Source organism: Eurytemora carolleeae, unplaced genomic scaffold, assembly GCF_000591075.1.
Source record: "Eurytemora carolleeae unplaced genomic scaffold, Eaff_2.0 scaffold571, whole genome shotgun sequence".
Classification (NCBI taxonomy): Eukaryota; Metazoa; Arthropoda; class Copepoda; order Calanoida; family Temoridae; genus Eurytemora; species Eurytemora carolleeae.
Window position 1 is genome coordinate 32,558 of NW_019396700.1, and position 12,002 is coordinate 44,559.

At 31.8% G+C, this 12,002-nt stretch overlaps 1 protein-coding gene across 1 annotated transcript; it reads right to left on the reverse strand.

The window, feature by feature from the left end:
• Positions 1-1,336: 1,336 nt before the first annotated feature.
• On the reverse strand, positions 1,337-9,845 carry LOC111707546 (cysteine-rich with EGF-like domain protein 2; the record flags this gene model as incomplete). Its single annotated transcript, XM_023480662.1, is given in 11 exon segments — positions 1,337-2,321; positions 3,154-3,246; positions 4,275-4,364; positions 4,794-4,930; positions 6,032-6,128; positions 6,438-6,491; positions 6,787-6,864; positions 7,361-7,412; positions 7,721-7,791; positions 9,262-9,310; positions 9,759-9,845. Coding segments are annotated over 11 exon segments (1,104 nt in total). The 3' UTR covers positions 1,337-2,024.
• Positions 9,846-12,002: the final 2,157 nt, after the last annotated feature.

Consider the following 12,002-nt stretch of genomic DNA (forward strand, 5'->3'; position numbering starts at 1 on the left):
ATGCTTCACAGTTAGGATTTCAAGCGAAATGGGAAAATCGTTTCGCGAGAAACAAAAAATGCGAAAACTTGCGTTTTTTCGAAAATTTTCGCAAAAAAGTTTGCAAAATATGAAAGCAAATTTTTGTTCGTTGGAAATCCTATTCACTGCAGTTCTCCAAACAAAAATCTTCCTCGGTTCCTAAATCGACTTTAAGACTCAAGTTATGACGTGAAAAAGTCCTGCGTAAACAGGTCCATTTCTCCTAATAGGTGATTTAATAACTTACTAATAAAATAATAATAATTGCATTTGTTTTCATTAACTTAATTTACCCCTCGTCAGACTTTTTTATTTGATTCCAATATTAAGTATTCTTCCTTATAGTTAAAAGAATATGAATAAGGCTTGATTTTCTTATATGGATTGTGTATGCTCTCCTCAATTTCAATTAAACAAGGCATTTAATTGATAAGAATCACTGTCAAAACATTTGTGAATAAAAGTTTTAAAGGTTAGTAATTGGTTAAAATATGTTTCAAGATCTAACGTAATTAAACTTAAAATTGATCATTTTTAAGACATCGAATTGATCCTATGCAATTATGAATTTAAATTTCCGATTGACAGTTGAAAGTTTCAAGTGACCCTCAATATATAGAAGGCTTATAATAAGGAAATGGCCGATTTACAACATTACTATTAAAATCTTAGTCTGATTTTCGGCTCAGAGAAACAAATGAGAAATCATCAGAACTTTCCGAGTAGGATAAATTACGCTGTATTCTACATATTTGATTAAATTAAGGTTTCACAGGAACCATTTTAATTCATTTGTAACTTCGCCATCTTTGCAAAAAAGGGTCAATTAAAATTACGTTTACAGTCCCTTTCAGCAAGTATAGAGGATTTCTTCTTCAAATGTCAGGGTTTTTAACGTATTAGTATTAATACCACTTTCAGAATCTTGAAGTGGATCCTAATTTACCCAAAATATACGCGAACATTAACCAAAACTTTTAGGGGTTGCAAATAGTCTAATTGATTTGCAACATTATCCTCAGCATTTGCAAGCTAAAATTACAACAAAAAATTATGTAATTATTACTTCATGAAAAACCCTGCAGGTATACAACACAAAAAAAGTGCAAAACGCCTGAACAATTAGCACAAAAAACACACATTGTGCCAAAACAAATAAATGTGCAAAACGAAATACTAAAGGTCGATTTAATGTAAATTAAATATAAAAATAAAATAACAAAATAATATCACAATTCTTCTTTGGGTTCCGAATCACCGTTTTCCTCATCTAAAAAAAAATAAAATAAAAAGTAAAATAAAAAAAAATTTCAAATAATTTATTTAAACTTTATTTGAACTATCATTACAAATTTTACAAAATTGTATCACCCAAATGTTGGTGAAAAAGGATAACACGCGAAACTGGTTATAATTACACAAAAAAAAAACATTTTATTTACAGCACTGTGACTAGATTTAAGTAGGTTGTGGTTCAACTGAGAATTTAACAAATTCAAAATAATACTTTAGGTTTATCCAAAAAGCCACAAAAAGATAAGAATATCTTTTTAGATTTAAATTGACTTTTATCAAGAAAAGCGTGATGAAAACAATATCTGCTACGATGGATAAGCGTTAAAAAATGACGTTACCTAGTCATGGTCCAAAATTAATTTATTGAAGAGAATATTCATAAATTTCCAAAGAGTGTATAGGACTGAATTTAATCCCATGTTTATTGTTTATAATTCAGAGTATTTTTAAAACTCCTCAGCAATGGACAATGGCAGACTGAAATTGTTAGGGTTAACTTTTACTTTTAATGTATTTAAACTGCCTACCGCCGATTTAAATCCATTCTCAACGGACCTTTTACTTGGAATTGGTGGCTCAAGTTTGAACCGGCATTTTTCAGTTCAGCGACGTAGCTCAATTTTATTAAATTCGGTCTCTGACCATCTGCTCCATACACTCTTATTAAATTCATGGTCAGACCCTTAATTATTCGGAGGAAAATCGAATTATTGAATAATGGAAGGTTGAAGATCTCCATTCATATCATTGTTGGCCAGGTAGTACTCTGTAAACCCTATATACATAGAGACAAGAGCCCCGACTACGCTAGCGAGAACCCAGGACCGATGGAAGATGATGGCTGTGGCGACAACCAGGCCAACATAGGTGAAGTACCTGGTGTTATCTATACTAAAGAACCTACCAGGGATCTTGTCCTTAACACAGACAGTGTCCTTCAGGGTAAATCCTTCAGCACAGGCTGCGCAGTTGTCCGGTCCGTCCCCGTCACACCCGTCACATGACTAGCAAACAAATATTAACAATCATTGAAAATAAAAGTGCAGGTATTTTTGAAAACTGACTCCTACAGGCTCACAAGAGGAAACGTCATAGATTTATGAAAGAGCTTAATTGAAATGTTAAAATTTATGAAATAGCTTAATTGAAATGTTAAAATTTAAAATATCATCAAATTTCCATGAAAATACCTCACGACAGAACCTAATTTTTTATTTTTGTTCTCTCCTTTGTTTATTTGAGTTGCTTTGTTTGTATTATTTTTTAAAATTTTTCTTATATCTGTTATATTATAGGACGAACTCCTGATGATGCTAAAGTTTTTGGCGAAATATATTGAGAAGAAAATTATATAATTCTAGTGCTAGAGAGTAGGGTTGGGATTTGTTTAAAAACGATCTAAAGGAACCTAATTATATCCAAAAACCAAATTAATTGTTCTCACAAACATCCAAACAGAATAAAAAATAGAGCCAAGTGTAAGGTTTTCTTAAAGGTGATAATAAAATATTTACACTAGCTTTGTGCTTTCTAGAAAATTAACTTCCGTTAAATTATTCAGGAAAACTGAATCAAAAAAAATTAATTGATATTTAAGAAATTAAACACACCTCTCCCAAATAAGCAATTACTAAAATGGACCTCATATTTACAAAACCCGGATATGAACGAACTGTGTAATATGTATTGTTATTTAATCTTATTATCAAATTAATTCTATATTATAAAATAGAAAGATTTAAGGCTTTTTACTCCCTTATTTTTGGAATCCATTATATAGTTTAACCCTAATATGGAATCCCCCCCTCCGAAATATTCCCTAGCTCGTCTACTAACCTTATCACACTTTAAACATCTGAAAGTTCCTTCAGTGTTAACACAGAACTTATCCTTGGTACATGGTCTGCTGATTATACACTCATCTATATCCTAAATATATATCCTTGGTTCATGGGCTGCTGATTATACACTCATCTATATCCTAAATATATATCCTTGGTACATGGTCTGCTGATTATACACTCATCTATATCCTAAATATATATCCTTGGTTCATGGTCTGCTGANGTTAATAAATTATTTTGAGGAAAGTAACATGATAATTGAGAGAAGTAGTGTGAATAAATGATTTTGAGGAAAGTGAGAAAATGATTTTGAGAAATAGTGTTAATAAATTATTTTGAGGAAAGTAACATGATAATTGAGAGAAGTAGTGTGAATAAATGATTTTGAGGAAAGTGAGAAAATGATTTTGAGAAATAGTGTTAATAAATTATTTTGAGGAAAGTAACATGATAATTGAGAGAAGTAGTGTGAATAAATGATTTTGAGGAAAGTGAGAAAATGATTTTGAGAAATAGTGTTAATAAATTATTTTGAGGAAAGTAACATGATAATTGAGAGAAGTAGTGTGAATAAATGATTTTGAGGAAAGTGAGAAAATGATTTTGAGAAATAGTGTTAATAAATTATTTTGAGGAAAGTAACATGATAATTGAGAGAAGTAGTGTGAATAAATGATTTTGAGGAAAGTGAGAAAATGATTTTGAGAAATAGTGTTAATAAATTATTTTGAGGAAAGTAACATGATAATTGAGAGAAGTAGTGTGAATAAATGATTTTGAGGAAAGTGAGAAAATGATTTTGAGAAATAGTGTTAATAAATTATTTTGAGGAAAGTAACATGATAATTGAGAGAAGTAGTGTGAATAAATGATTTTGAGGAAAGTGAGAAAATGATTTTGAGAAATAGTGTTAATAAATTATTTTGAGGAAAGTAACATGATAATTGAGAGAAGTAGTGTGAATAAATGATTTTGAGGAAAGTGAGAAAATGATTTTGAGAAATAGTGTTAGAAAATGATTTTGAGAGAAAACGTCTGAAAATGAACAATTCCAGGGGAATTTTTGAGAAATGATTTTGAATAAAAGATGTTTGTTTATCTCTGATAACTTACTGTGCATCCATGTTCAGTATCCATCTCATATCCTGCTGCACACTTGGCACAGGATTTAGGTCCAGGTCCAGTACAATGATCAGCACAGGCCTAGAATATTACAAGTATAAGTTTGAAAGAGTAGATGATAAGATAATGGTGAAAGATTAGAATTGTAACATAGCATACAGGACATGATACTTTGACTGTAGGCTGATTAATAACGATAATAATAATAATACCTATTCACACAAAATTTGACAAGGGTAAATAAGCTTTATTGAAAAGTACCCCCTCCCCCTCATTTAATACAGTTTTCTGTCCTTCCAAGACATAAATTTACATAAATTCCTGAACTTTGCTCTGCCGCACACACTCGTAAGTAAATTTTTATAAGAAGGATAACTACATATTTTTTGGAAGACAAAAGTTAAAGGTTACAACGGTGAATCAATCTCGCCATGAACTCGTTAAATGAAGGATTACTAGAAATTATCCTTCAAAAAGATAAATATGCTTGATATATTGATAAAAACTGACCTTGTGACAAGCGGAACATATTTCAGTGTTCTCGTCCTTGTAGGAACTATAATGACCTATGGAACACTTGTCACAATGTGTTCCAAAATATTCCTTATCACAGGAACACTGACCGTTCCCTTTCCGTGTACCAGAACCTGCGAAGAAGAAGGTAAGAAAATTACAGGATGCATCACCAGCAAGAAGTTATTAAAACTGCACTTTTCTCAATTGAACGTAAAACATAACAAATTGAGTAATGAAAGCTGGCTGAACAAAACAGTTTTAATAATAAATAGTACAAAGCTTGCAAACAGTATCATGGCTCTAATTGGCTCTATCTTGGCAAACCCCTCCAATCACAAGATGAAATTTAACCAAATATCGTGCTACAATTAAGAAGTATTATTACATTGTAATCAAGAAAATATTATATTGCAATTCAGAAAATATGGTTATATTGCAATTTAGAAAATATAATTATATGGCAATTCAGAAAATTTGTAATATTGCAATGAAAATATTATTATATTAGAAAACAAAAAACACTAGACTTGGACCACGAAACTCCATTTCTGAAAACCACCTCTGAATAACTAAACTATGCTCATGCTAAAAGTCTTGTATGGCACCTGTTTTTTTTGGCAAACCCTGTCAATCATAAGATTCGATATCCAGAGAAAAGAGTATTAGTATTAAATTATAAACTTGTAAATTGTAATTGTAAAATTGTAAACTATTGTTTAATGTAATTTTGCTTTAGACAAATATAAATAAGGAATATATTGTAATTCAGAAAATAAATTATTATATTGCAATCTAGAAAATTTTATTATTTTGCAATTCAGAAAATATTATTATATTGCAATTTAGAAAATACTATTAAATTGCAATTAAGAAAAACATTTATTTTGCATTTCAGAAAACATTATTATATTGCAGAAATAAAGAAAACATTTAAAGAAGAATAAAATCATTCTTTAAACTTTAAAGGAGTCTTTTCTGAAAATAAAAAAATACTTTTTATCAAAAAGCGCAAACAAAAGTTTATGTACTGGCGCATCGCAACAGTATCGAGTTTTTGCCACAAACTCTTGATCAAATAATCTAAGGTTTAAGTATAAAATGTTTACATCAGGTTGCACAAACGAAGGAATTAGAAAATCAGATTTTGTGATAAAAGCTCAATTCCTTTGTTATGTTCTTTTATGTCACAACACATAACTATTGGGCGCAAAACCCCCTGCTCTCCACCTTACCTTTACATTTTCCATTTCCGGAGCAAATTTTCCCGTTTGAACCGACCACGGAACATTTATCGCAGTTTTGACCAAAATGATCGATAGGGCAACAAACCTGGAGAACACATTAAAAAATTCTATATATATAAAAAAAATCAAAAGCTACAGAAATCCTTTTAAAGAAATTGAGTCTTTGCCACAAACTCAAATTTTCTAACCTTTATATCTTTGCAACAATGAATAAACCTTTGATATTTCAAACTTGGATTTTTTATTTAGCAGAAATCATAGTTTGAATTATAAATGGTCTACGACATTGGTTTGCAAAGAAATACGGATTAGAAAATCAGATTTTGTTGCAAAGACTCAAATCCTTTCGTTGTAAAAATGTCGAACTTTAAAGACAATGTTTCAAATATGTTTCCTTGACGGTGTCTACACAGAGGAACTGACGAAGGGTCGGTTTACTCTCTTCATCCTAGGAATAAATTTTGTAAATTTAGAAATATGTAATTTTTAAATTACAGATAGTTTCAAGATTAAAAATAAAATTTTCCAAAACATATTTTTAAAACTCCAGGGAGTGGGGGAATAAAATTCGCAAAGGAACAGGAAAAAAATAGTTAGTTTTCCTCTCCCCTAATAAATTCCTTTATACGTATTTGTTTAGATTATTGTTAAGGCAACCCACTTGGCTGAATTAAAGATTCAATTTACTTTGCAGTAAAAAATATTAAGAAAATGTCCGAGACATTGGGTTTGTTTTTGTTTACCATTTTCCACCAGGTTTCAAGGTGTTCCTCCCAATCATTATGCAACGCGTGACACTGTGTCTCTCCTCTCTCCACATCCTGATCACATAAAACATTTCAGTTCAAATAAAAAAGAATAAAAATGGCTGGTTAGCCGAGTCAAGATAAAATCAATACCTCCCTCAATCACAAAGTAAAAGAATTCATACTGTAACCAAATATATAGTGAAGGGAATTTGAGTTAAATTAGTTTTTTTTGGCTATAAATGTGCTCTTAGAGGATAAAAGATATTTGACAAACAACTCGAACCTCTAAAAGATGACTAACAAGACGTATCAGACAACTTTTTAAATGTGAGTGAGTTAAGAATATGAGGAAAACTTTCAAATTCTGATCAGTGACTGCTTGGCAAGGATTTATCATTAGAACATTAGATGTTGATAATGGATCACTTCTATGAAAAATTATTCTGTGCATAGATTTTTTGGGCAAATTGTGATCAAGGGGTAATTTTTTTTTATTAATATACATTTTTTAACCCTTGTGTTCAAGAAAACTTCAAAGGTTTTAAGTTTTTTATTGAATGTATTTTTCCTTGCAAAGATCTTCTCCAATTTCAATTAATCGAACTTCGCTGGTTGCATATCTGAAATATTTTAAAGTTTAAAAAAATGAAAACATTTGGTGAAAATGTGTCGTGGTTTAAAGTAGGTAGAAAGAACACAATATCAGTTTTTGTTGCCGCAATCAAGGTAATATTAAAATAAACTTTTTTATGAAAGATACAAAATTTGGTGTACCACATCATATTAGATCGTATTTTGGCGTTAAAGCTTGGAGATAATCCAATATGATATGGGACGCTCTGTATAAAATGAACTGTGAAGATACACTTGCATTGTCAAGAATGTAAAACCAAAAAGCAAAATTATTTTTAAAAAAATGTTCACATACCTCGGTTGAGTTTTCTCCTCCCAGGCGGTATCCCCACCTTCGAACTTTCCTCGTTTTGTTCGTTCAAGTCCCTGAACATCGAAATCATGGATATATAATAGATGGATATATCAGAGTCAAGGTTTGATGTTATTTTTTCGCTGGGGTGTTATGCAGTACGTTAGACATTGGACCCTGGAACTTACAATTTGTCTCTGGTTTTCGTAAAGTTAATATGTTGTCAAAGGAGTACAGAAAAACATTGTTAATCTTTAAAACTTGAAAATGTTTAGTCTCCTCTTTGTATTATAAAAATTGTTTGAGATCCTAAAGATTTAAACAACCTTGCTGATATCTAATATTTTGAATTTTAAACAAATTTCTCAATATCTAGGTCAATTCTTAGGGTACAAAAACGGCAGACCACATTTTGGAATTCTGATGCTACCAACTCTTTGAAGAAAATGCCATGATCACAAGATTTTAGCTACAGTATCTCATTTCTGCTTACTCCAGGGCCCACTATCTACCATAGTTCTTCTCTAATTTGGACCTTGAACTTCACTTCAAACTTTTTTAGAAGTACAAATTATTTTTATAGAATGAACAATAGCCAGAATAAAAATTTGTTATAGTAAAACCTAAAATTTGCTATGCAGAGGTTTTAAAATTTTCTAAAAATATCTAGGGTCCACTGAGATACAACAGCTGCGTAGCCCACCGACAAAGTTACATGTACACTAGCCCAGAATAGTATAGATCGGTAGATAGAAGCGGGCCGTGATCGAAATTTATTTAACGTCAAAAGAATGAAACAAACTTTCGAGCGTCAAGTCTTTAAACCAGTAAAATATATTCAAAGAAATTATATGACAAAAAGTTGAACAAAAATAATGTTTTTCTTTTATTTTGAGGGATATTGTATTAATTGTGTTGCACTATTTGAGTGATATTTAATAGGATCCGGATCCATTGGATCCGCAAAAATATGCGGATCCACGGATCCGGATCCAAGGGGTAAAATTTCCACCAAAAACTGCAAAAAAAACTTTTTTACTCTTAAAACCCAAATCTGAACTTTTGAAAAAAAGAAAGATTATAAAATTTCCTCATTTCTGGATGGTTCATCAAGATTTAGGATAAAAATAAGCGAAAAAAATAAAACAAAAAATTTGAAAATTATGGTTAAAAAAATTCAGTAAATCTTAAAGAAATGACCTGGATCCGGATCCATATTTTTCCCTGAGGATCCAGGATCCGGATCCGCATCAAAATGAAATGGATCCTTTAAGCACTGTTTATTGTATATAGTTTATTTTCATAAATATCGACCAAATGTTCACTAGAATACTAATTACATGTTTCTATAACAGTTCTCAAGCTAATTAACAGACGAGTCAAATTTTTAGCATAATAGTTCTTTTTCTTTCACCATTATAGGTTTTTATTCATATTTAAGAGGTTAAAGATATAAAGAAAAAAGGACAAATAAAACACTAGACAGTTATTTTTTTTTCATACAAAATTTTTTACGATAGAAGTTTTATTTTACTAAGAATTACCTTTTCAAATGATGCAACTAGGTTTGTACAGGATCCACACGGTGGTAATCTGTAGAATGACAACAAAACATAACATTTACAACGAAAACTTAAATTTTTATCTATATATATATATATAACTAGCTTGGGAATCCAGTGCTGCCAAGGTTACTAAAATATATATATATATATGTTGTAATCTCTGTTTGGGTGTCTGTATGTTTGTTTGTTTGTCCGATCAGAGGATTTTTCTTCGCTTTAATTAAGTTTCCCGGTGAAAATCGACCAGGTGCGGGTAAATTGCGGGAGTAACAATGAGTAACCTGGGCAACGCTGGGTTTCCAGGCTAGTAGAATATAAGTTTCAATATTAGTGTGAGGACTAGTTTAGCATGGTGATATATTTCTTGAAAAAAAATTCCCGTTATTTTTCACCCAAAATCTTCCAAAAGTTACCCCCCCCCCCTTAAGCAAAGAATATGGAAATAAAATAAAAATGAAAATATAAAATAAACTAACTTTGCACTTTTCTTTTTATCCAGTTCTGTATCAGCAGTCACAGAGTAAACCAGGCCCAAGCAGATAAACCCGCGCAATATTAACATCCTAAATATAAAAATGAGATTTAAAGATATTAGTAGATTATTTGGAGAAAATTTGTATTTTCTGCGACAGCCCACAACGCTTCGCCCCAAAAATTTTCTAATAAAAGATTTTTTCAAGAAGTCGCGACTGTTTAGCAGTGCATGGCCGCAGCGCTCGGCACAGAACTTTATTTTTATACCTGAAGCTTACATAATAGGTTTTTTAAAAGTAAGAAAATTTTTAGGTTTTAGGTACTTTCCCAAAGACATTTTCCCAGGTGGCAACTTCCTAAATGTTCAATTTTCCAAATTTGGGTTAGGCCTTCTGAGGCACCGCAAGCTGCAATGGGTATGGGGGGGGCGACAGGCGCGTAGTGAAGTTTTAGCCTAGGGGGTGCACTTTAGTTGCGCGCAAGCGCGCCGAAATTTTTTTGTGTGCACCCCCCTTACGGTTGATGTGCACCCATCTAACAAACCGGTATTAAGAAAAAAATAAAGTTTAAAATCTATATTAATCTACTTGAAGGCTATTAGCCATCTGACCATAATTCTGAGTAACTGAAATGTATTTTAAATGAAACCCCACGAAAAAAAATATAATAAATAAGATTAAGGTACAAGAAAGATTTTGAGAAATTATCATAAAATGAACTAATTGTGACATTGTCGGTTAATAAGAAAATAACCTAAAAATAATTAAAGCTAAAAAACTTTTAACTGTAGAGACTATATAGATAATGATAAACAGGGTGTACCGAGTGTACCACGAAACATTTGAAAAAAAACGGTAATGTTACATCGTCCATATGCAACATCCCCCCATACTCAACTCTGACCTACTAATTATAATTCCGAACTCACCTACCTACCTATCCTACCTGCTGTTTATTTTTGTACTATTTCAATATTTGAGGGTTAAGTTAGTTATAGGAGCTAAGACAATTTCTGGGCCGAGCGCGCGCTTGATAGGACAGACTAGGGGCCGAGCGCCGCAGCTAGGACTGCAGGCTAGCTAGGGTTAAGAGTAGGTTGAGCCGACTGAATGTCTCTTAAATAATCCAAAGATTAAGGACGACTTTTAAAACGTCTTGCTTTTGTCATACGTTTCATGGGACACCCTGTTCGATCTTTCAAGCAGCTGCCCGTGACCGGAATTTTTTGTAGAAAGGTATGTGATGAATATATCCAGCATCTTGATTTGTGAAGAACGAGTTTTCAGTCTTTTATTTAGAACCATTTAGAACGCTATAGCGTTTTATAAAACGCTTTATAGCTGTATCCATTAGCAATTGAACCTGCAGCATATGGTGACCGATTTAATCAATTGAAGCTTCGTCAATGACTTTACATACAGTGAAACCCATATCGAATACATCGAAAGAATTCATCAAATGTCGTATTTTTCACTTTCTGATAATGAATGGTTGCAGATATTTAGTTTTTAATTAAATGATTATGGAACTCTTTAAAACTGTTCCCGCATATTCATGGCTATTTATTTATTTTCGCAAATACTGAAATTTACGTAATATAGTATAAAACTCATTAAAAAATTGTCAAGACGACATTTGATAAATTCTTCCGATGTATTCGTTATTAAGGGTTTCACTGTATATATAACTGCCGGTTAAAAGAACCATGCGGTTTAAAGATAAAAATTAAGGATTTGAATCGATGATTCTAATTCTGTTCAACTTGAAATTCATTAAATTCGGTCCTTGATATTTTATTTAATAACACTGCACTCGTTAAACTACCATACCTATAGCTAATCACTCCCTTTAAAGGGAAAGTGCAACAAAGAAATGTTGTCGTGCTCTGCGCGCCTGTAAGAATGCTCCTGAGATAAATTCCAAGTGACTTCTACGCTATTTCTTTCGAACCTTAAAATTGTAAGTATAAAGCCCCCCCCCCCCTCCTCCTTCAACCAACATTTTCAGATAATTTTAGATCGTCTTATACATGGGAGTTCTGTACAAAGAGCTTGAGACTGAGGGGATGATGTACCCCTAGGGTTTCCTGTTGACATGATGGGGTATAATTATTTCAAAGAAAGCTTCAAATTACTTCCTTGTCGTGCCACTCAGTGCCAGTTAACAGAATTAGAAATATGTTCTAAAACAATTTTAAACAACTCCTTCACTTAACAGCTTAATCCTATTCTTAATTATCCCCCCCC